We start from the raw sequence: 20,068 nt of genomic DNA on the forward strand, positions 1-20,068 counted from the left end.
AAGTCAACATATTTGTGGTTAGAAGCTTGAAATGAGGTATATGGTTAACAAAAGCTTAAGAGATGTTCTACAACATGAAATACGCCAGTGGATACTCCCTATATGAAGGTCCGAAGCTTTTATGTGTCATAAAAACGGCGGTTGCTAACAAGTGGCTAAATAACCTGCTAAACGTCAGCAAGCCAAACATTAGCCGCCTTTAGCTTAGCGGTGGTGATGGGCAGCCATGTGAATGTGATGTAGATTGTTTATAGCCAAGCGTTAGCGTATTACATTTGGCGATTGCATTTACGCTTCAACAATCAATAAATTGGGTTATTAGTCGAGATTATCCTGCTGAACAAAAGTTGTTGAATATCATAATGTGTGTTTGCCACAGAGCTTATTTTCTGCAATATAGCAAAATCCAGTGGAGAAATCCCATTGCTTTTTGTCGAGGGAAACATTGCGAGGCTTACTTTCCGGGTGGTGACAAAAATACGTCATCACTGCACCACTCTATAGTACGGTTGACCATTGATGCTTTTACAACATATTTAAACAATAAGAATTTGATTTATAATCTGCATTAATGTAGTCATAAAGACTAAGTGGTCTAAGCTAAATAATAGAACAGCTAAAGTCTGTTAAATTCAGAAAATAACATCATATCTCTATAATGCAGCCTTGAAAACCAGGGTACAAAATTACGATATATTAAATGTAACAATATATCTAGTCTTATATTACAATACTGATATTGCACAATGGTTTAAAGCAATTACAAATATCTTCCCACAGCTCTAAACATGAGCTTTTTGGTTTTCCCCCTGTCTCTGTTTGTGCTTTGCTTTGTGTGTGTGTGTGTGTGTGTGTGTGTGTGTGTGTGTGTGTGTGTGTGTGTGTGTGTGTGTGTGTGTGTGTGTGTGTATGTGTGTATGTGTGTGTGCATGCTAATGTGAATGCATCTATGTTTGTGCTCAGAAGGGCTACGGTGAGGTGAGCCTGATGGACTGCATGCGGCTCTTCACCAAAGAAGACGTCCTGGACGGAGACGAGAAGCCGGTAAGAACCATCGGAGCGGTGATGACTCCTCAGTGCTAGAACATGAATCAGCATATTTAGGGCCTGTGTCCACATAGCCACTTTATCTTGCATTGTCATCATGCTAGTATTATAGAAATGTAACTGTAAGGGAATAGAGTTACCTTTTTTTATCCTGATTATGTAATCCTGTTACCTGTAATCCATTACTCCCAAAGTCTGGTCCATGTCCTGGAATCAAAGTGTTTGTAACAAACTGTATTTCCTCTCCACAGACGTGCTACAGGTGTAAAGCCAGGAGAAGATGTACTAAGAAGTTCACGATACAGAAGTTCCCCAAGATCTTAGTGCTGCGTATCCTTTCCTCAGTAGTAATGTTATACAGATGCTGATGTAATGTGATGTTTGCAGTGAGCATATAGCTGGGAGAGTATCAAGATGTTAGTGCAGGGATGGGCAAATGGCTGCCCCCACCTCCTCTTTTTGCGGCCCTCAGATTAATTTATAAACAACGTAATTCATTTAAAAAATAAACACTGACAAGAAACACTGGCTGTTGTTATGCCTGCTGTGACGTTAAGTTACCGCTTGTAATTATGCCGTTACAAGCTTCAAAGTTGTATTTATCATCTGAATTTGGCGAAACAAGTTTAATATTCTGAAAGCCAATACTTTGTTTATTTTAAATCAGATGAAAACAAACTGTCACGGACCCTGCCGTGTTATCTATGATTACTATACGCTTTTCATTCATAATTTCAGCGGGAGGGGGAGCGGCGCTGAGGAACAGCAGAGTGCGGGTTGACAGGTGTCTGTGTTGACACTCCCCTTGTGCGTCAGCAGAGACAGGCTACAAGTGTCTTAGGTTCAAGTTAGACAACTAATGTCTGGGTTAGTGTTCATGACTTCATGTTTATGTCATCTTAATGGTTAATCTTAATGCACACACATTTTCCGTGCTTTCCAATAGTTTAAAATAGTTTTATTCCACTGTTAAATAACCTGTTCAATACAAACATGCCACTTGTAAACATTAAATAACATTTCTGTGAACTGACATTTGTTTAGTGAGCATATTAGAGGATGTTCCCTGAAAGATTGGAAAATGTCAATGAAGATGTCAGACTTAGTATATTTGTTAATAATTACATACAACACATGGAATTTGTGTGTGTGTGTGTTCCAAGTGAATCTGCGGCCCCCTGGTGGCCAGCACATACATGATGTGGCCCCCACCCCCATCAAAGTTGCCCATCCCTGTTAGTGTGTGATCTATGGTAACACTGTAGTACAAAGTAATACATTCTAATGATGATTGTAGTGCAATCACCATTAGATTCAGTCAGCAGGATGAGCAATCAGATCAAATACTATGTGACCGTGATTTGCTACATTTGTGGCAATTTTCTTGATTAGGGGGGTAACATTTTTCGAGAAAACATCAAGAGAAAAATATATATTCTTTGGGATAAAAGTGTCAAATTCACAAGAAGAAGAAAATCTTCAATGGATGACTTAATAAAGAACTATTGCAATTGACTTTTTTTTTACCACTTTAATCTCAGAGAATACATTTCACATAACTAAATCCCAACAGTTTTTTTCTGAATATTGCCTATCTTGCTGCATAATTATAATTGTTTAACCTACAATGACCTTAATATGCCGTCGTTCTATTGAACCTGCTGCTTTGACATTGTAAAAGCACACCAGTTGTTTGAAACAGCTCTGACGGGTCATGTTTTTAAAACCCAGTTTGGTAGAAAGTCTGTAGACTGCACTCACATCCACTAACCAAATGTTGATGACGAGTGTAGATATTTGACTCCATCCAGTAACAGAGCTTCTGCACAGTTGTACAAAGTGTTGTCGGAGCGTACTGAAAGGTTCACACAGAGCAGTTTGTTCCTTGACTCCCCTCCCGCTCAGACCTGAAACGCTTCTCTGAGGCCCGCAGAACCAGCAAACTGTCCACCTTTGTTAACTTCCCCATGAAGGATCTCGACCTGCGGGAGTTTGCCTCGCAAAACTGCCGTAAGTACCCATCTACCATTCCAGATATCTGATTTATGTTTTGCATCCCAGCCGATATTAAATCTAAAATAATATCTAATAGTAATGGGGTGAGAAACGGTGCCCTTTCAAGTGTGTCGTTATGAAAGAAGTGCTGGCTTTAAGTGTGTTTTTGTCCCGTTTCAGTCAATGCAGTGTACAACCTGTACGCAGTGTCCAACCACTCAGGCACCACTATGGGCGGCCACTACACAGCCTACTGTCGCAACCCCAACTCGGGAGAATGGTACACGTTTAATGACTCCAGGTAGGTTCTACTAATGTGCTCTCATCAGGATCAAAACATGCACCAAGTATGTGTAGAGAAACACCTTGGGGCATTCAGAACCATTTAAAGGTGACTTCAAATATGGAAATGTACACAAACTGGCATTATGTTTTTGTTTTTGAAGCATTAAAGCATGCTACATTTTTACTAATATATAGTTTATTATGATCATTTTTCATGACTCAACAAATAATGTAAACAAATAAACGAAACCTGCTCAAATGTATTCTTACTCATAAATTACAATTAAAGGGTAATTCTGGTATTTTATATTGTCAACTGAACTCTCTAAGTGACTGTTTAATAATAATAATCATCTAGCGTTAAATGCTTGAATAACATATACAAAATGAGCTTCTTAAAACTTTAAATCTTGAAGAAAAACCAATCGAGGAGTCGCTAGTGCAACGTCAGTCACTGCTGGTGAACTGTCACCAGACTGTCAGCGCTAACCAAATATAAATGGAGATTCTCTTACTGCCTAAGGTACACATTTGTAATTGATTCCAATGAAAACAGAGCACATAACATCTCATGCGACCAAAGAGCGCAGCGCCCAGCCTCTTTTATTCGGAGTGTTTTGGCTTTGTGTGACTGCTCAGAGTGATTCAAGTTGAAAATATTCAGCTTTTTAGAAAAGCAGTTTTAGTCCGTGTCTCTTGGACGGAATCTATCATAACAAAGACCAAAAAGCCCGTTTGTTGGATCAGATTGGTTTGGAAGACCCTCTTGTTCTACAGCTATCAGCTTGAGCTGTAAAACTAGAAGGTCGTGCTCTGCCTAGTGACCAAATCTTCATTTTCACTCAACATGGAGGCCGGATCACAAAATGTATCTTTATGTTCCCTGACATGGATACATTACAGTTACTGTTTACATCAACCAAAGGATAATGAGAACCCGGTTTGAAAAAATCGAATGAAGTGCTTTTTTCTCACCATTAAACCTTTTCCCCTCTCTTCCTCTCCAGAGTAACGCCAATGTCCTCCAGCCAAGTGCGCAGCAGCGACGCCTACGTCTTGTTCTACGAGCTGGCCTCCTCCTCGCGGATGTGAAGCCTCCTGGAAGACGACGGGCCACAACACCTCTCTGACCGACGGACAGACTGATGGGGAAAATAAAGAGAGCTGGTGGAGCTGAGCCTATTTTGGACTTGTGTTGGGACATATATCATACACACACACACACACACAGATCCCCACCAGCCTGGAGGCCAGAGAGAGGAACCCTCTGGAAACCACTGATCCACCAGCCCTGCTTTCTCTCTCACCGTCTCTACTCTCGTGTTCTGGGTGGAGGTGTGTGTGTGTACCGTGTGTGTACCGTGTGTGTACCGTGTGTGTACCTTGTGTGAGTGTGTGAGTGTGTGTGTGTGTGTGTGTGTGTGTGTGTGTGTGAGAGTGAGTGTGCAAGGCTGACAAAGGGCAATAATCCCATCTGACGACCTTCCAGTAAAGCTGTCCCTCTCTATGCACTGCGAGCATCCTGACCGCGCCTTCGCTTCTCTCTCTTCTCGTTTGCCTCGAACCATTAACTCTCACTTGTTGCAATTTTGACCGTTTTTTTTGCTTTGAATTTTGTTTTGAATGTTTTTGGGGGGGGGGGGGGCATCATCAGCAGCACCCCCACTTTGGACTGTGGAGAGTGACAGTAACAGGACTGCTGGTGGTTACAGCCCCCCCCGGCCCGCTCGCTGTTCACGGCCTTCCCTTCCCCCGACACCAACACACTCCCAACGTCTCCGCCCGACATCCCCCCCCACCTCTCGCTATTTCTCCTACGGTGGCTGGGAGGCCGATGGCACTGTGAGCGTGACATGTTTCAGAGGAGGACCCTCCAAACTTGTGTTTTCTTTTCTTTTCTCCCACGTGTGGCTGCTACTGATGTTTTGAAAGTGCTGTGAGCGGATGAAAGGACAGTGGACTACGGATCTGCTAAGGAGTAATAATATAGACGATAACCACGCTAACAATCCTCATTGTCAGCATGAGGTCTTTTCTTCCTCTCTTGTTTCATGCCATTGAACAACACGGAAAGAATGTTTTAAAGAAGAAGAAGAAAAACACTATATCTGTATATTTTTATATCCTGATGCAAAATAGAGAATGTACTATTCAATGGTGCTGAAAATGACCCATAACTGTTTCAGTTGGTTTATTTCCCAGGTTTCAAGAGAGAAAAAAAATGATTATTTATGCTTACAGGTGATAATGTGATGAGTCACACTTTTTAACAGTAATATATATATGTATATATATTCATATATACACATATATATGTATGAATGAATAAAAGTAAAAAGAAAAGTGGTTTTACTTGGAGTGTTTGTCTCTTTTTAGCTTCTATGATTTAGCTCACACATGGTGACTTAGAGATGAGCACTTGCACATGAACGAGGACTAGAAAGAAAAACTTGTGATTGCAAAAAATAAAATAGAAAAAGACTGTTATCCCACCCTAGAGCAGAACCCCCAAATTGACGAGTCAGCTAAATCTGAGGGGTCATGGGGGTCTTCTTTGAAATGTATAAAAATGTTAAAATCAATCAATTACAATCGACTGTTTTGATGACATGACACAAGTCTAACCTGGTCATAAGCAAACCATTGATCAATTAATAAAGCTATTGGAAAGAAATAAGAATTTTCTTAACAAAAAAGCTGAATTTTCAACAAATATTCATATAAAATAGAAAATATATTTTAGAAAAATGCTATTAAAAGACGTGTTGCCTCCTCAGCTGCATTGATTTGGAGTCAATTGTTCACATGACATGGAAGCTATAGAAAAAGCAAGACTTCAAGAGAAATGCTTCATTTTCAATAAAATATTCAAATAAAAGTGAAAAACAGTATAATCCTATTGAAAGAGTTGTGTCCTACTTGTCCAGCATATAGTATTACAATGCTGAATTAGTTTGGAGTCTTTTGCTCACATGGAAGCTTTTGAAAAAACAAGACTCTTCAATAAAAACAATGCTGAATTCTCAATCAAATATTCATATAAAAAATGTAAAACACTAAAATCCATATATCATATAGTGCAAAATAAAAAAGGTGTGTCCTGCTTTTCAGGAGTAATATTACAACTTGTAAAACCGAGTTTTGCAATGATGTATTGATTTGATGTCACTTGGTCACATGTAGGGTTGCAAAGGGGCGGAACATTTCCGGTAAATTTCCAGAAAGTTTCCGGAAATTTTCCATGGGAAGTTAAGCTGGGGAATTTTGGAAATATTCGATGCAAAATTAAACAAAAAAACATGACATTTCAACAGATTTTTTTTTAAGTAGAACAGAACAAGTTTTTATTATTTTATTGAACAATTATTTGTTTCATTGAAGAACGAAAACAGGAATTTTGAGTTAAATATTACTCATCCCCCCCAACCCCACTCATTAAAAAATGCACCCCCCATCCAAAAATCCCCACAAAGTCCCATTCAAAATGTTAAATGAAAAGAGCCCTTCTCCCTCCAAAAAGTCCCATTAAACATGCAAATCTTCCTTCAAGCAATCCTCTGCATTTTTGCTAAACCCTTTCAGTCAATGGGCTCTTCCTGGGCCTCATCAACATCCAACTCTTCCTCTTCAGTGTCGCTGTCCAGCCTTGTTGAGGATGGCTCTGTGTCAGCCTCAAAGAGCCTTAGGTTTGCCCCAATGCCAACCAGTTTTTCCACTCTCACATTTGTGAGCCTGTTGCCAACCTTTGTGTGGTCTCAATAGCCATGCAGTAAGCAGTGTGCTATGGCATGGATATTCAAGTGTACTTGAATGGCATCTGTTTGTTTTAGTCAAGATTATGCTAAAATATACTTTCCCCAACTATATTTAAGTTCCCTATGAAGAGCCAACCTTCCATTTTGAAAATTCCCAGTTTATTCCCATAAATTCCCGTTTATTCCCGTTAATTCCCATGGAAAGTTTCCATCTTTGAAAATTCCCGGAATTTTGCAACCCTAGTCACATGACATGGAAGCTATTGAGAAAAAGGCTGAATTTTCAATAAAATATTTTAATTTAAAAAACACTTAAATTCTATTAAAAAAGGTGTGTCCTACACATGCAGCATAGTATAGCAATGCTGCATAAACGTGTAGTGACTTGGTCATAGCACATGGAAGCTATTTTTAAAAAGCTGGGAATTTTCTTTAGGGAAATAATGAATTTTCAATAAATATTAATAGAACATTAAAAAAAACACTGAAATCCAATTCAAAGCGGTTTGTACTGCTTGTCAGGAATAGAATTCCATGCTTGGTCAAATTTCATTGAAACTATTTGACTTTTCTATTTGAAAAATGTTGAATTCTTGATAAAAAATTATAATTTAAAGAATAAAACACACAAAAATCAAATTAAAGAGGTGTTGTCTTTGTCTTCAGAGTAGTTTACAATGCCACATTAATTTGGAGTCACTTGGTCACATAACATTGAGGGAAAACAAGACTTTTCAATCGAATTGGACGTGTTTGCCTCCAGGAAATCAAGCTCTCAAGCACATGAAAGCTTCTCTTGGCATAATATAAGATAACATTACTGTTAAAGTCATATCATTTGTTTAAGTGTGTCCGTGTCACTTTTGAGATAACACAGCAAATGTGTGTAGTATATGTTGTAAAGCCTCTGTTTATGTGTGAGTCATTTTATTACCAAAGCCACTTCTCAGGAACTTCTCTTTGGTGAACTTTGAAACTCACACATCGTGTGGGCTGGCTGCTCCAACCCTAATGCTTTCCCACAGAACAACAGGAAGTAAATGCAGAGCTGGAATCACTTGTGAAGAAAAGATTGTGGAGAGACATTTCAGACTGGAGCTTGACACACCCTGCGACTGTGGATTATAGAAAACAGAAAACTTGACATGGCAGCCTCTTGGGGTGAGTCACTCTAAAGAAATGTAAGAAAGATTATGGGATAGATTATGTGTATGATCAGGAGATCCTTAACTTTTGTCAGGTCCAGAGTCAAGCCTGTCCCAGCTGGTGGTTCTGTTACTGGGTGAGAAACAAAGTGGGAAGAGCTCAGCAGGAAACATCATCCTTGGGAAACCTGCCTTTCGCAAAAAAACAACTCATAGCTCCAAAGACACTGGCACCATCTTTGGAATACAAGTAAATATACAATTTTACAGCTTTGATTGACTAATTTTACCTCAAAATCTCCTCTTCACTCACTTCATTTGATCAATCAGGTGACAGTGGTGGACACCCCAGGGTGGCTGACCAGCTGCACCACTCCAGACAGGGTGTCCCAGGATCTGTGCAGAGGCGTGTCCCTCTGCCAGCCAGAGCCCCATGTCATCCTGCTGGTGCTGCCCACCACCTCCACCTTTGGCCCGGAGGAGTGGAGGGCCATGGAGGCCCAGCTCAGACTGCTCCAAACCCCCATCTGGCAGCGAGCTATGGTCCTCTTCACTCATGGAGACCTGTTAGGTAAACTAATAAACATTTTATATGACATAATGCTCACTGTTCATGTGACAGAATCGAAATGCTAATTGGCCAAATGGCAATAAGACTGACTACTAAGAGGCTAAGCCAACACTTTAAGCCACTGAGGACCCGCTATATTGATGTAATTGACGCACACTTAACTCGCCAGTGAATAAAAGTCAGATAGAAAGTTTCTGGTGAATTAGTTACAAGGCCTAAATTAACACAACAAGTACTTTGTGTTTTTTTTTCCCCCAGCAATAATTTAATTGCCAAGGTACAATCAAAATAGATGCGTTTTCAGATTTCGACCGAAGATATGCAGAGTTTCTGCTGTCCAAAGAGTTGATCAGAAACCAGGGGGTGAGGGTATACATAACTCATTTTGGCCTTTTATGAACATTTCAGATCGAAATATTGCAACAATATCATTGATTGGATTGAAACTGGGTTCAGATGTTTATTGACTTTGGTGGCCCCTAATCTGTTCAAACAGATCTCTGCACGAATGCAAAATATGTATGCAACGGATCAAGATTTAGGTACTGGAAGCTTTTTGGTTTCTGTTTGTAATCTGAGTAGTATTGACCAATCGTGTTTGATCAGGCTTTGGTCCATGCATTTAAAGGTCCTTGTTGAAAGTAAAAAAGGCGGAACATATTGGCCAAAATGCAATGTTTGGAACCCAACAGCTATTGTCTTTTTATTAGCTTAAAATAACCTTAAATGTCTTGATGTTTAGATAGATTGACTATAAATTTGGTTTAGATATTTGCGATATTCATCTCAGGATGAATAAAAGTTCCATAATCCAGTCAAAATGTCATCGTTTTGAACCAAATACTGCAAAACTTAGCCATCAGACTAAGCTGTACTCTGTGCGCTTGGGATAATTAGCAAATGTCAGCATACTAACACAAAGTAAGATGGTTATCATAATACCTGCTAAACATCATTTTCATTGTGTCTTGCTGACTTTAGCATTAGGCTGTAGACTTTCCTTCATAACTAAAGTGATGGTCCTTTGGCTCTGTCCATTGATGTTTGACTCAACCAATGAGGTGATCTCTTCTACAGGAGGCCTCCCTATCAAGGAGCACGTTAGGCGCCAAGGTCAAACTCTTCGTTGGCTGCTGGAGCGATGTGGGAACAGGTACCAGGTAGTGAGCAACCAGCCTGGGGCCTCAGAGGCTCAGGTGGCAGAGCTGTTTCAGAAGATCCAGAAGATGATAGAGGCGAACAAGAGTCCCAGAGGAGTCCAGGACAGGATGTACACCCAGCTCAGACGAGAAGTGAGCTTAAGGGAGGCGAGGAGGTCGCAAGGAAGACAAGAAGACATAGAAATGAGAGTCATGCATGATATGCATGATGGGAGGCCATGGCAAAGAAAGCAGATGGCCTCCAAACAACTACATATACCCAGAGGTAAGCCGGGTTCAGCGTTTTCGTTTCAATTTGTTGACATATGAGTTAAATGTTTTTTCACACTGACATTTTGTTATCTTCTTTTTAAATCATCTCTTTGTATCACCACAAAAAGTGTGTTAAAAATAATATTCACCTGTTTAAACATGATAGTGAAATAAATCAGGTTATTAATGATAATTACAGTATGTGCTACAAAAGTGGCTAACTAATTTGTAAGAAACACTGTATTTACAGATTTGTTAAGGTAAGGTCATACCTTTTGCAAGAGACTAGGGGAATGAGGGACATCATTCTAGATAATAAATATCACCATGAAACCCCCCAAAATCATTACTAACATTGAGGCGATATTATTTTGGAATTGTATATAATTTAAAATATGGATTATCTAACGCTAACTTTTTGTGAACTCTACCGAGAAAAATATAAAGAGTTGCAGTGTTCGCATACTTGTTTCTGAATGTGTCTCATCTGAGATATTTCTAATTCCGCCCTTGATCGGAAAGGAACAAATATTTGAAATGTAAAAATCGCTGCATTATGTCATTGCAGGACTCCCAGCAGGGTCGGCTAGTTTCAAACCTGCTCTTGCCCTCATCCTGCTGGGAAGGAGCAAGTCAGGAAAGAGCTCAGCAGGCAACGTGATCCTGGACAGTGAGGAGTTTCAGACCGACACAAAGACCACCAGGTGCTCTGTACGCCATGGGGAAGTATCGGGGTGGCCTGTGATCGTGGTGGACTCCCCCGGGTGGAGCCTGTTTGGTCTGGCCAATTCCAAGCAGGTCAGGATGGAGATCAGTCGAAGCCCTTCCCTTTGCCCCGTGTGGAGCAAAGTCATGTTCATTCTGGCTGTACCGGTGGGCTCCTTCAGAGAGAAAGACAGGAGAGCGGTGGAGATGCACCTCAGCCTTTTGGGGCAGGATGTATGGAGAAGCACTGTGGTGTTGTTCACCTACGGAGAGGAGCTGAGAGGAAAGACAGTGGAGAATCACATCGAGCAGAGTGGAGAGCCTCTGCAGTGGCTGCTGGGCAGATGTGGACAAAGGCACCAAGTGTTTCGCACAAATACAGGAGACCGGACTCAAGTACAGCAGCTGCTGCACATGGTGGAGCAACTAGAGCAATGATAGTTAGTGGTGCAAGAACGAGTCCTAAAACCTGGAAATTAGTTAGCATTTTACAACTTCCAGTTCCCTTGTCTGGAATCAGACCTTTTTTTAACGTGTTTTTCGTTAAATGCCTGAAATAAGGTCTGTGGTTAACACAAGCTGAAGATATTTTAATACTTTGTTTTTACGACATAAAATATGTCGGTAATTACCCAAATCGTGAATTTCCCAAAATGTCTTGTATGATAAAAATGACATTTGCTAACAAGTGACTAAATAAACTACTGAACGCCATCACGCCGACACAAGTCTGCCTTAAGCTTAGCATGGGTGCAATTGTGATGCAGTTAGCCTAGCGTTAGCTTTTAACTTCTGGCATCTGCATTTACGCTTTAAAAAGCACAAAGTAGTGTTAATATGTAAAGAAAGATTATCCTGCTGAACAAAACTTTGTAAGTATTATAAAGATGTGTTAGCCAAACAGCATATTTTCTGCAATATAACGAAATCCAATGGGAATCCATATAAGATATTAGTCATTATTTTAGAGAAAGTTTATTTCAGTGAATTACAGAATCCTTTGTTTCTCCATCACATTGATGACAATGAGATCCCATAACATTCCCCAGCTTATTTCAGTTTCATACAGGCAAAGTGCCCAGAGTTTTTATTTGTATTTAATGTGCCATTTTGAAGTGTTTTAGCCTGTAGAAATACATACAGGTCTGATTGGAGAATCACACAATCATGTTATTTATATATATAAAATTGTAATTTATACTTGTATTTGTTCATATTACATGTATATGTACATCATGTGTGTATATCAGAATAAAGGTATTGATCCAAACTCAATTTAAACTTCATGCAGAGTTACCTTTGGTAGTCGGGCAGTCGGACAGGTGTTACTTAAAGGCCCATTTCCAAACCACCCCCTACACCCTACACCCTACACACTACCCCTCCGTTTGCGCGTTAGCGCGGAGGGTCCACCACATTAAGTGCTGTTCCAAACCAACGAGTGTGGAGGGGGAGTGGGTTATCAAGCCCTCAAACAGCGAGTCTGCATCGATCCTGACTTCGGCCCAATCCCAAACTGCCCCCTACACCCTACCCCTACACCAGGGCTTCTCAACCTCCGGACCAAGGTCCGGATCCGGACCGAACTGCAAATCAATCCGGACCGAACCCTGTGTCCCATTATAAAAAAATATATATATATAAAAAAAAAAAAAAATCTGATTCTGATAAATATATGTACATCATTGTGTACGCGCGTCTTGTGTCTGACGCGTGTCTGATTGTGAGAATGAACGTGCATATACTTGTGTGCGCGAGCGTGACACGCATTGCAGACCGCAAGTTAACCGCAAGTTTACCTTGACTTTCTAATGCTTCTAATGCCTTTTTTGCCGAGGTTCAAGGCATTGGCTACAGACAAACAGTGCCATTTCTCCCACTAGTTCAAGCCATCATACTGTATGCAGGCGCGCCGGATTCATTTTAGAAGTGGGGGGGCCAAAAAAGTGCGTGTGTATGGCCCAATCCCAAACCACGCCCTACACCCTACCCCTACACACTCCCCCTCCGTGACGGAGTGAACTCCGTGGAGTGACACATGAGGCTCCCTCCTGTAAGATGGAGGGAGTAGATACAGCAGCAAGCTTTGGGACAAACTCCCCTCTCTCCGGCAGAAACAGGAAATGCCGTAACTGTATCAACGGTATCAAATCAGCATCTCTTTGACAAAAAATGTAAATTAATAACTAAAATAAAACTCCAAACATCTCTAATTGTGTTACTTTTTTGTAAAGCTCTTTTAGTTTTAAACCTGATGTTTATAAGTTTCTTAGTTTTTGCAACAGTCTGTAAATATACACAACTTTATAATAAAATGCACACATTTACCTTTTTCTAGACTAAACACATGGTAGATCCTAAGTTAAAAACATATGAGGTTATCATGAGGTTGTTAACATCGCAGTTTATCAGTGGATGTTTGCTGGAAGCACAATAACTGCATGTTTTGCATTGCTTTTAAATTTCAGTTAATATAGTGGTGAGAGACTCCCGATACATTAGATTTATAAGTTCATTAATTGTCTCGTGATGCATATTTCCCGGTGAGCATGAAGCTCTTCAGAGTGGGGTTTTTCTCAGATACGAGTTATTTTGGAAATTGTGCAGTTGCTCCATCATTCCATCTCTTCTTTTTTCCTGCTCAATACGCTGTTGTTTGACAAGCTGTATGTTGACTGGTGTTTAACTGAAGAAAGCGCACTTTTTTTTAATACACTCTCTGTGGAAATTAGACTTTTCGTGGCTGCCCAGGAGGCTTGGGCACTTTTTCCAGTTATTAACTCCGATATTAACAAAGCTATCATCTCCACATTTTGAGAAAGTTACAAGCCGTTTGACAGCAGCAAATCTGCATATTTCACAGAAGGCCCGTTTAGTGGTTTTGCAAAGAATTAACCACTCTCTGTTTTTGTACCATTCTGCGTTGAAGTACCTTTCTCTTTGCCCAAATAATCTAGCGGTCAGTTAGCTGCAGCTTTACCCATCTCAATGTCCCGACAACAAACCTCCATGCAGTCGGAACCAGCCTGTTTCGGTTCAACGACGGCGGTGGCGGCGGTTTTGACAGTCTCTGCGGCCGCAGAGCTGCTGCTTTTGGGTTTATCTGGCTTCGCTGGTTCTATGATTGATGAAGGTCCAGGCTCCTGAGACGTGGATGTCAGGGATGTGACCTTCCAGTTGTTAATTTAAGTTTAGATTGACTGTATAGTTTTCTTCTGCGCTGGTTCTTCTGACGTGTTTGCAAGTGTATATATTTTTTCTATCTAGGTTAACGGCTGACACACAGAACAACGTGACAAATAAAGTAAACAACGTAACGAATAAACAAATCTAAGCTTTTTTATTGGTTGTAATTTACATGGATACATTTGAATGGTGTGACAATGTCCTATTTGATTGGGTTAAAATTTACATATTCTTCCTGTTATGTCTGCCTGCTTTATTTTACCTAATGCAAAGTGACCTGCTCCATCGAAATCAGTCGCATTGACCCGAAGACACATTTTGAGTTGCATACACTGTTGGAAAGAGGAGATTCATAGCTTTCTAATGATATCAGGATTGTTGTTGTAGGCTACTCCAAATATTAAGCAAAATATGTCACATTATATAATGACTGTTACAGAGTCATCATTTTGAGAAAAAGGCCTTTAAAGTTTCCTCTTCTCTGGATCGATCTGATTGATTATTAGCGGAGCAAATGATCAAAATAGTACGAAGGGAAGATAGGGGAAGCCCGCGAGTGTGTGCGTGTATATACGTGTGTGTTTGTGTATTTATGCGTTTGTGTGTATTGTGTTTGTTTCCCGGGGAAAACACTCACGAGAAACACGGCTGCTGTTATGCCTGCAGTGACGTAAAGTTACTCCGTTGCTTGTAATTATGCCGTTACAAGCTTCAAAGTTGTATTTATCATCTGAATTTGCCAAAACAAGTTTAATATTCTGAAAGCCAAGACTTTGTTTATTTGAAATCAGATAAAAACAAACTGTAACGGACCCTGCCGTGTTATCTATGATTACTATACGCCTTACATTCATAATTTCAGCAGAGGGAGGGGAAGCGGCGCTGTGGAACAGCAGAGTGGCGAGTGAGAGCTTTACAAGCTTAAAAAAATGCCTGTAGCTAATGAGATTGAATATAACAATCAAACATAACAAAATATACACAGCTATATCAGATCGCGTTTTAGATGCGACTTTAGAGTAGAGGGGAATTATTGAAACGGGATTTGTACAGTGTTCCACGGCATCCGCCGCTGCGAAAATGTGGGGCAGGGCTGAAAAGTGGGGGGGCCAATGGCCCCCTGGCCCCCCCGCTTCCGGCGCCCTTGACTGTATGTATGTATAGAGTGGCGAAGTCCCTCCCCTTCCGGTTGAGCCCCATGGGACCTTATTTCGGAAAAGTTATGCATTGAAGTCAATGGAGAGAGAAAGATTATCTTTCGATCCCGTTTGAATTGTGCCACGAATTACACATATGATGTTTGTCAATTTAAAAGATAATTTTGCAAGTCAAAAAAATTAAAATGTGTCGTAAAACTGTGAAGTAACACATTTGTTTGTGTGAAAGGCTCAATGAACTACATCTCTGGTCAACCACACACGTCACCAAGATGGCCATCACTACTGTCTTGTCAACAAACGATTGACTATCACCACAATGAAACACGTCCTGAAGAATGTCATGCAAAGCCTGCCTTCCTTTGATTCTCTCTGAACTGCCTGGTCGTTTTAATGTTTAATGTCAACCATTTGTGCAGATAGCATGAAGTAGAAAAGATCGCCGATGCTAACGTTAGCGTTAGCATTTCTCCCCCGGAATTAAATGGTGTATTATAGAATGATCACACCGGTGACAGTACTATTCAAAGGGTTCACGAAATATGACTACTACTCTTACTGTTTAACATTTTGGGTTACTTAATGTTACTTCATGTTAAGGCTAATAAAAATGACAAGGCTGTAATGCTAACTAACGTGCTAGCTACTAGCTAGGTAGCTAACTTGATCAAGCCACTCCTGGTCGTTTCATCAGACGGGAAGCAAAAGAACGAGCAAGACCCATTGCTGGTATAATAACAACCTGGTACTAAGCACACAGGCATCTTGTTAAAGTTATCTTATCTTAGCCAGCGCCATATAGATAGATTATATCTATATTGCGCTGATCTTAGGTATCTGAATGGTGGAGGTAAACAATTGTGACATCACTTACGCGACTCTGGGATTTGTAGTCTTTCTAGTTACGTATTTTTCATAGTCTTATATTTCAACAGTTTTACGACAAACTGTGACTTTTTTGACATGGAAATGATTTTTTAAGATTGACAAACATCATATGTGTAATTCATGGCACAATTCAAACGGGATCGAAAGATAAGTTTTCTCTCCCCATTGACTTCAATGCATAACTTTTCCGGAATAAGGTCCCATACCCCGGAAGTAAGTGGGAGGGACTTCGCCACTCTATTGAATGTGTGTGTGTATATTACAGGGGCGCCGTTTGCCGACAGGCAAGGCAGGCAAGTGCTTGGACCAGAAGGGGGCCCCAAAGAAAGTAGATTAAGAAGGTCCACAGCAACGACAACATGAAACACCCTTTAATTTACTGCAACGACATGTCGGGAAACCCCCTCATGGGGGCCCCATGCATAGAGCGCCGTAAGAAACATTTTCTTAATTTCAGTTTCGTTGCTCCGCTCCGGGGGGGGGGGGGGGGTGACTTTACTGGCATTGATCCGGACCATTGACCTTGTATAAAGTTCACAAGTGGACCTTTAATAAAAAAGTTTGAGTACCCCTGCCCTACACTCTACCCCTACACACTACCCCTCCGTTTGCGCGTTCGCGCGGAGGGTCCGCCACATTAAGTACTGTTCCAAACCAACGAGTGTGGAGCGGTGTGGAGGGGGAGTGGGTTATCAAGCCCTCAAACAGCGAGTCTGCAGCGGTGCTGACTGGAGACCGCTGTATTTACTCCCTCCATCTGACAGGAGGGAGCCTCGTTGAGCTGCGAGTGTGTAGGGGTAGGGTGTAGTGCGTGGTTTGGGATTGGGCCATCCTGAATAATCATTCGAAGTCGGCGGCTACAGGAAGAGGAAGAACTCGGCTGAGATCATGTTGACCACCTTGCTTTGCGGAGCTGTCGTGTTTCCAGGACTTTTCTTTAGCTTCAGGAAAGGACTGAGAGACACGTTCACACACTGGAGTGAAGCTGACGTAGTTTGCGTCAGTGAGAGGTCAGCACACACACCGAACTCCATTAAGACATGCGCCGATTTAATGAGTTCTTGCTTATCTATCAATATAAATGCGTTATGGAGATTTACTAACTGTTTGTTATTAGTTTATATAAAGAGCTTGTGAATTCGGCACGGATTTAAAATAATCATAATTTTCTTACAATACACAGGCTACACATGTTGTTATGAACCGTATGACAAGTTAGAACTTTTGCAATGATTCGGTCATATGTGTGTACAATTGGCCGAAGATATCACATTCAATCTCAGAAAGGAATAAGTACTAAATACATTGTTACTTATGTAGGCCTATGCATTTTGCCAAAAAGCAAGAAATCTATTAAATTCGCATGTGTCGTGTAATTTCCCCCAAGCCATGTGTTTGCTGTCTCTTTTTTTCTGCATAAGACTAAAAAAGTAGAATGTATTATTTTAAATGTTTCTTCAGGCTGGTTTCCGCCATCCATGCATTTCTGGCTACTGCAGCTGGAGTCACAGTGGTGGCATCCTGCAATGACGTCATCACTGACAGGTAGGAGAGTCATGTTTGAATTAATATTAATATGATTTCAATATATTTTTTTAATGCATTTTGTATCACCATTAATATCATTTACACTACTGCAATTAAAATCATTTAACCAGTAGGCCTATGGGTTTTTGTCGCCAAACAAAATCAAGTTGGTCTGTGTCTTTTTACGTTAGATTTAAGGTTTGCATAACACTGTTATTTAAGTGCAGATGCTCTCTGTGTCACCATGCAGTCACTGGCTGGTCAACTGGTTTGTTTTGTTCGGAGCTCCCTATATGGCCTTTGACATCTTCGCCATGTATCTGAGCCACTACCACACTCAGAGGGTCAGAGGTCATTCCAGCTCATTGAGCGGCCACTCTCTTCAGACGGTGAAGGCCTTCCTCAGTAAGGACTGGATGTTGGTCCTCCATCACCTGGTGCTGCTACTCATTTTTATGCCCATCACTCTGGTGAGTCTGCAGGAGGAATCCCTGACGTAGTGTGTTTGACCAGTTTGGTACAAACACTGATTCCTGTGTCTCATCTGATCTGCAGTTCTTCAGGAGGGGACTGGGGGATTTCTTCATCGGCTGCTTGTTCACCACAGAGTTCAGCACACCTTTCGTCTCTGTAGGAAAGATTCTCATCCAGGTAAACTATTAAGACATCAAAACATTTTAGCCATATTTAGTGGTATTGCTGCAATCAAACTATAGATCATAGTCTCATGTTTGTGCATCACCACTGCTAAGCTAAAGGCGGCTAATGTTCGGCGTGATGATGTTTAGTAGTTTATTTATTCACTTGTTAGTAACCGCTGTTTTTATTTCTTTATCTTTATCCATCATAAAGAAACTGGGCTTCCATACCAATTACTTTGCCCCATCTAAGTATCGCACACACATTTTGAAGCGTCATTCCCTGTGTGCACATTTCCCGTTACTGAATCGACTTTAGTGCCAAAACTGGCAGTTGTGTGAGGTAGAAAAGGAGGAGGTGGAGTTTCCGCTCACCCTCCTATTCTCCTATCCACCTGTTGAAGTGGGCAAGACCTTGAACCCCAAATTGCTCCAAACGCGCAGATCAACACCCTGCACGCTGGCTTGCTACCATCTGTAGTGAATGAGATGTTAATTGTAAAGAGTGTTAGATAAAAGCTATTCAGCTCTTCCAGAGGGAATTCATTCTTGTCCCCTGGTCTTCAGCTGGGCCTCGATGACACCAGGCTGCACCGGATCAACGGCGTCATCATCCTCTGGAGCTTCTTCACCTGTCGGATCCTGCTCTTCCCCTTCATGTACTGGATGTACGGCCGGCAGTTTGGGGTTCCCCTGCACAGAGTGGCCTTCCATCTGCCGCTGCACTGCAACGTGGGTAATCTGGCCATCCTGGCTCCTCAGGTCTACTGGTTCATCCTGCTGCTGAGGAAAGCTAAGAGACTGTACCTGAGACAGAGCCGAGGGGGGGGGGGACGGAACCGGGCGGAAGACGGACTGAGGCTAAAGATAGGACAAAGCCATTAAGGAGGAATGAAAAGTGATCTATAAATCTAATATATTCAGGAATGTGGTCTTTCTTGGAAAAGGTGTTACTATCATGTGGAAAAAAGTAATAGTTTGAGATTTATGTTGTAATATTTTGAGAACTTCATTTTTTTTCTTCTTTTATATTTAAGGTAATATTTGATCTGAGTTAAATGGAAGAATTCGAAATATACCTAGCAATAACTTATTAGATAGTTAGTAATACTTAATTACTATTTTTCATTACATTCTATAATATGAATAATATTTCTATTTCTGAAATGCTGTTACTTTCGAAACACTTGCCAACTTTTCCCACTTTTTATTTTTCTAAAAATGTAACTTTAGAGATTATTCTGGAATATTATCACTTTCTCAAAATAATACTTTTTTTCTTTAAATGTATGACTTTCAATGACTGGCTCCAATGTTCAATCATCATGCACTACGGCATAATGTAGCTTTATAACTGGAAATGATTTGTTTGTCTGCTGTATGTACTTGAGAAACTACCGTAAATGATATGTTATTACTGGAGCTTTACTGTTTGCAGAGAATACTTTTGTACCAATAAAACAAATACTCTTTACTTGATAAAAAATATGTTTTGCTAATTCTGTGGTTGAGAGTACTAATGTATACCTGTCCTAAACACAGGGAGCGCCAGGTAGAACAGTTGATCTAACATTAGTTACATCGCAGCCTCAACATCTTGTTCAAGACAGGGTTCATACACTTTTTCACCAATGATTTTCAATAACTTTTCCATGACTTCTCCATGACCTTTACCTAATTTTCCATGACCAAATGACTCTTTCTCAGCGATACCACTGAAAATGGTTTATTTTAACATGGAACAGGAAAATAAAGTC

At 40.7% G+C, this 20,068-nt stretch overlaps 3 protein-coding genes across 7 annotated transcripts in view; all 3 read left to right on the forward strand.

Annotated features, from left to right (window-relative positions):
• usp2a (ubiquitin specific peptidase 2a) overlaps positions 1-5,668 on the forward strand; it is a 51,637-nt gene extending 45,969 nt beyond the window's left edge. For 3 of the 5 annotated variants that reach the window (XM_034113328.1, XM_034113327.1, XM_034113330.1), the window contains 5 exons: positions 964-1,044; positions 1,299-1,377; positions 2,953-3,057; positions 3,223-3,343; positions 4,335-5,668. In XM_034113328.1, the coding sequence (XP_033969219.1) occupies positions 964-1,044; positions 1,299-1,377; positions 2,953-3,057; positions 3,223-3,343; positions 4,335-4,419 (471 nt within the window). In that variant the 3' untranslated portion in view covers positions 4,420-5,668. The remainder of the gene's footprint in view (positions 1-963; positions 1,045-1,298; positions 1,378-2,952; positions 3,058-3,222; positions 3,344-4,334) is intronic. The other 2 variants (XM_034113329.1, XM_034113331.1) reach the window with 1 other exon arrangement.
• Positions 5,669-8,208: 2,540 nt separating this feature from the next.
• Positions 8,209-12,065, forward strand: LOC117468929 (GTPase IMAP family member 7-like). The gene is made up of 5 exons (XM_034113304.1): positions 8,209-8,243; positions 8,323-8,477; positions 8,558-8,798; positions 9,876-10,223; positions 10,779-12,065. The coding sequence occupies exons 1-5, from the start codon at positions 8,228-8,230 to the stop codon at positions 11,351-11,353; spliced, it is 1,335 nt and encodes a 444-aa protein (XP_033969195.1). The 5' UTR covers positions 8,209-8,227; the 3' UTR covers positions 11,354-12,065.
• A 4,841-nt stretch (positions 12,066-16,906) lies between these two features.
• On the forward strand, positions 16,907-19,804 carry LOC117468836 (TLC domain-containing protein 3A-like). Its single transcript, XM_034113156.1, has 5 exons — positions 16,907-17,156; positions 17,608-17,691; positions 17,924-18,143; positions 18,229-18,324; positions 18,879-19,804. The coding sequence occupies exons 1-5, from the start codon at positions 17,035-17,037 to the stop codon at positions 19,194-19,196; spliced, it is 840 nt and encodes a 279-aa protein (XP_033969047.1). The 5' UTR covers positions 16,907-17,034; the 3' UTR covers positions 19,197-19,804.
• Positions 19,805-20,068: the final 264 nt, after the last annotated feature.

Source organism: Trematomus bernacchii, unplaced genomic scaffold (genome assembly GCF_902827165.1).
Source record: "Trematomus bernacchii unplaced genomic scaffold, fTreBer1.1, whole genome shotgun sequence".
NCBI classification, from domain to species: Eukaryota; Metazoa; Chordata; class Actinopteri; order Perciformes; family Nototheniidae; genus Trematomus; species Trematomus bernacchii.

Excerpts from the sequence above, each read along its gene's own strand:
- LOC117468929 (XM_034113304.1), top strand. Across the intron at positions 8,478-8,557 it reads GCACCATCTTTGGAATACAA|GTGACAGTGGTGGACACCCC; the intron begins GTAAATATACAA and ends TTGATCAATCAG. Across the intron at positions 10,224-10,778 it reads ACAACTACATATACCCAGAG|GACTCCCAGCAGGGTCGGCT; the intron begins GTAAGCCGGGTT and ends ATGTCATTGCAG.
- LOC117468836 (XM_034113156.1), top strand. The coding sequence starts at position 17,035 with ATGTTGACCACCTTGCTTTGCGGAGCTGTCGTGTTTCCAGGACTTTTC. Across the intron at positions 17,692-17,923 it reads AATGACGTCATCACTGACAG|TCACTGGCTGGTCAACTGGT; the intron begins GTAGGAGAGTCA and ends GTCACCATGCAG. Across the intron at positions 18,325-18,878 it reads TAGGAAAGATTCTCATCCAG|CTGGGCCTCGATGACACCAG; the intron begins GTAAACTATTAA and ends CCTGGTCTTCAG.